Raw genomic sequence first — 4207 nt, 5'->3', positions numbered from 1 at the left:
CACACCCCCTTCAGGGTGGGGGTCCCCACTGGGTTGCCTGGCCAGTGTGGATGAGGGGTTGAGGGCTGTTTTCAGGCTGCTCGCACCCCCTTCAGGGTGGGGGTCCCTACTGGGTTGCCTGGCCAGCGTGGATGAGGGGCTGAGGGCTGTTTCAGGCGGACCAGTCCAGCAACTGAAGCTCCTGTCTCTCTCTCTTTTTTTTTTTATTCTGGGATTTATTTATCTTCTGTAATTGAAACACTGCTGCGGATCCAGCTCCGAGGGCAGCTGGCTGAAAGCAGGTATCTGGGGTTAGTTTAGCTTCTATAATTGCAACATTGTTTCTTAGAGTGCAGCTCAGAGTCGGGCTGCCACAGGCGGGGAACCTTGGCTTCTTCCATCGCCAGGGCAACCAAGCCTCATGTTCGCTTTAGCTGCCTGGCAGCTGGCCGCCATCTTGTTTGGCAGTTAATTTGCATATCACCCTGATTAGCCAATGGGAAGCGTAGTGGACGTATGGTTAATTACCATGTTTGTCTATTATTAGGATGGGTGCAATTTTGAGCATACTCACAGGTATGTAAAAGTTATTGGTATTACTTTTTTTATGAACTATTCATTTTGGGGGCTGCTGATATTTTCTAAAAAACTGCTGATATTTTACCTAAATTTTTCATAAGACAGATAAGTAAATGAAAGGTAGAAGGAAAGCAAGTAGGTTCTTGACATTCTGTAGGTAGAAATTTTGCTTAAGCAAAATTTTTAATAATTTATATCTAAATGATACATTCTTATTTAATCATAGTTTTAACAAATACTTGATAACTTTTAGTAAAATTTATACAACAATGTACAAAGAACAGTATTCAGTAGGATAACAAAGGTTTACCTTTCGAAAAAGTCTTTGACTTCCACCACCAGCAGATGTTGGATAATAAATGTAAACATTGTGATCTTCTGCACTAACTGGCTTCTCTACAAATGGCTTTTGAAAAACTTCCCCATTTACTTCTACATGATCTTCCCCTTCAATCAGACTGCATTCTATAAATCAAACATAATAGCAAAAAAAATTAAAGTAATGATTTTATTTTAATTTAAAACACTTATGCAAACAACATATACCAACACTTATGATATATGGCATTCGGGACTATAGTTGTTCTTCAAAATCTATAGACCTGCCATTTCACCCTATCACCCATAGAATTCAAACTTAGATATGAAATGATGCCAATAACAAAGTTGAAAAATAACTCCAAAGTTGAAAAATAACTCCAAAATGCTATCATTTCCTGAAAATGATCCTTATGGGATCATTCATATCACAGATACCATAGAACATAAATTTATTTAAATTAGAAAAGTAACTGATATGCAGAGTAAGCAAGAGATCCAATCAGAAAGTAAGATTTTCACCTCTAGACAAAAGTTCCCTGATACAGATAAGTACTATATCAGTGTTTTAATAAATGTTGTTTTGAAGTACAATGAAGTTATCAAAATTCCCCCAAATGCTGTTATCAGAATATTAAATCTTAAGACAAACATTTATCTTGCTTTTTTTAGACTAAGTTATGTATAGCTTATATGCTGTTTTAGGTAACCTGGAAAATAAAGCAAAGTGTACTTTAAAATATTAATAAATAGCAATATTTCAAAACTCCTATTCATCAGAAATTTAATTGTACCATCTTAGCATGAAGTCTCTAATACTTAATTCAATAGTCATAGACGAATGACTTGTTTACCCCAAACCAATACATATTTATTAAAGCATGTAATTTAAAAATTCTTTCTTATGACTCGCAGGGAAATGTCATATGTAAACCAAAGAAAAATGAGAAATATAACTCCTAAGTTATTATTAGCCTTTTAGCTAACAGTGTCACATTTTAACTGAGTACAATGCTTATTTATTTGGATCATTAAAAAACTGAATACAATACCTTGAGTTCTTTAAATTCCTTCCACTTAATTATAGAAGAGAAGTGGCCAAAAGTATGTTGAAAGATAGAAGGTAGCTTGTTTAAAATCTCTTACTCTTACCTTTGGGATTATTTGGATCACGGTTCAAAATTGCATAACGAGGAAGTAAAATACCTTCAGCCTGAAGAATACTATATACTTCTCTCCTGAAGAAAAAGGAAAACAAACATCCTTATTGTTTTAGAGTTGTTTCACGAGTATATCATTGTACTCTTCATAAGTATATTATTACTGTTCTACCACTAAAAAAGAAATGTATATTATGTCTCTTTATTTTTTAAATAAAGAAATGTCATTTAAAATATTAAAAAATGTATTCATCAATTAGAACAAAAAATGTATGCATAATACATTATGTGGCATATTAAAATACTAACTTTTAAATTAAGAATGTAAATGTATAAAAAGAAATGGTTAAAGTTGCTACGCTGCAATGACAGAATATTACCGAACCATTAAAAACTTTATACTCTATATAAATTTAATATCTTGGGAAAATGTTTACAGTACAAGAGAACAGTGATCCTAATTTTGTAAAATGTGAGTGTAGGTATATATCACTTTCTATATGAACAAATAAAGTGGTAGGGTTAAATGTCTTTCTTTATGCTTTTGTTTTCCAAACTTCTTAAAATGAGTATGCATTTGTATATGTGCATATACTTATAAATGTTGCATAAATAATAAACATGCATTAATATGTAAACCTAAGAAAAATGTTTAAAAATTCTAGATATTAACAATGTTACTATCTGAAAGAATCATAAAAAACAAAAATAGAAAAACAAACTATAGGGTCATATACTTTCTAAAGCCCTTTCATATATATAATCTTATACCATAATGCTAACACGAAAGAAAATAGAATGCTAGTGAAATTATAAGGGTAGCCATTAGACTAAAATATCAATTAAATGAAAATACATAAATGCATTCATATTTTACCATTTCTCTTAGAAATCCATGCTTTGAGCTTGTTAAATTAATTTTAGGATATATAGTGAAATGTTTTTTCAAATGGTTATACTTTAACATTAAAAATAATCTAATTATAATGAGTAAAGCCCTAATTTCCTCATCAGTCACATGTGTAAGTAATTGTTCATCATTTTCAATGGTTTAGTACCGTGGTCGGCAAACTGCGGATCGCGAGCCACATGCGGCTCTTTGGCCCCTTGAGTGTGGCTCTTCCTAAGCCTTAGGAGTACCCTAATTAAGTTAATAACAATACCTACCTATATAGTTTAAGTTTAAAAAATTTAGCTCTCAAAAGAAATTTCAATCGTTGTACTGTTGATATTTGGCTCTGTTGACTAATGAGTTTGCCGACCACTGGTTTAGTAGGCTTTGGAAATTAAACAAACCTGGTATAAGTCCTTGCACCACTACTTGTGGAACTACTTGTAACTTAAGGCAAATTTACCATATTGATATGCTTAGATCTCAAGTTTCTTCATCCATAAAACTGGGCATGAATGCCTACTTCCAAGTATTATTTCAAGGATACCACAAATTAAAGTATATGAAAACACCTGATCCCATGTCTCCTTACAGTAGATAATAAATTAAAGTTAATTTTCCTTCCCTTAATTCAACCAACCTCACCACTCACTCACCTATCTTGTATGAGATACTGCATATTCAAGTCATTGATTACAAATGGATTCCTGAGTTTTGCATAGGCAACTGCTTTGTCCAGTGGAAATCCTAAGAACACATATCATTAACATATTCTGTACAACCTCAAGATAAGCTGACACCTGTAACTTTATTAACTTAAATTTAAGCCACCTCCCATAAAAGTTGAATTTCATTATGCATATAACTACTTTCTTTATAGGTGTGGAATAATAAACACATAAAACTTGATTTGACATGTACTATTAAATAAACTTTTTTTTCTAGTTAATTTGATTGATAAGGCACAGAAAGCCAGTGATCATATAACCAAATTTAGAACACTGACATGTTAGTCAATGCTTAGTTATTCAGTCAGCTGATAAAAGGTAAGATTACCTCATAAACAAATAGAAATCTCTATATAAATAAGAATATCACAGTCACCTGGTGATTTTTAAAAAAAATACGATTCCATTTCTCACTTAAAATATTTTGATGCGCCCTGACCACTTTGGCTCAGTGGATAGAGCGTTGGCCTGCAGATTGAAGGGTCCCAGGTTCAATTCTGGTCAAGGGCATGTACCTTGGTTGCGGGCACATCCCCAGTAGGGGGTGTGCA

The 4207-nt window shown here is 33.0% G+C and overlaps 1 protein-coding gene across 10 annotated transcripts in view; it reads right to left on the bottom strand.

The window, feature by feature from the left end:
* The window catches only part of PPIP5K2 (diphosphoinositol pentakisphosphate kinase 2), a 71141-nt gene that overhangs the window by 56178 nt on the left and 10756 nt on the right, over positions 1–4207 (bottom strand). For all 10 annotated transcript variants that reach the window (XM_015558256.1, XM_015558236.1, XM_006755134.2 and 7 more), the window contains exons 4-6: positions 3585–3675; positions 2029–2114; positions 869–1023 (exon numbers count right to left, since the gene is read on the bottom strand). In XM_015558256.1, coding sequence (XP_015413742.1) covers positions 869–1023; positions 2029–2114; positions 3585–3675 — 332 coding nt within the window. The remainder of the gene's footprint in view (positions 1–868; positions 1024–2028; positions 2115–3584; positions 3676–4207) is intronic.

The sequence above is a fragment of the Myotis davidii genome, unplaced genomic scaffold (assembly GCF_000327345.1).
Source record: "Myotis davidii unplaced genomic scaffold, ASM32734v1 scaffold473, whole genome shotgun sequence".
In the NCBI taxonomy this organism is placed as follows: domain Eukaryota; kingdom Metazoa; phylum Chordata; class Mammalia; order Chiroptera; family Vespertilionidae; genus Myotis; species Myotis davidii.
This window is presented reverse-complemented; position numbering and strand designations above follow the sequence as displayed.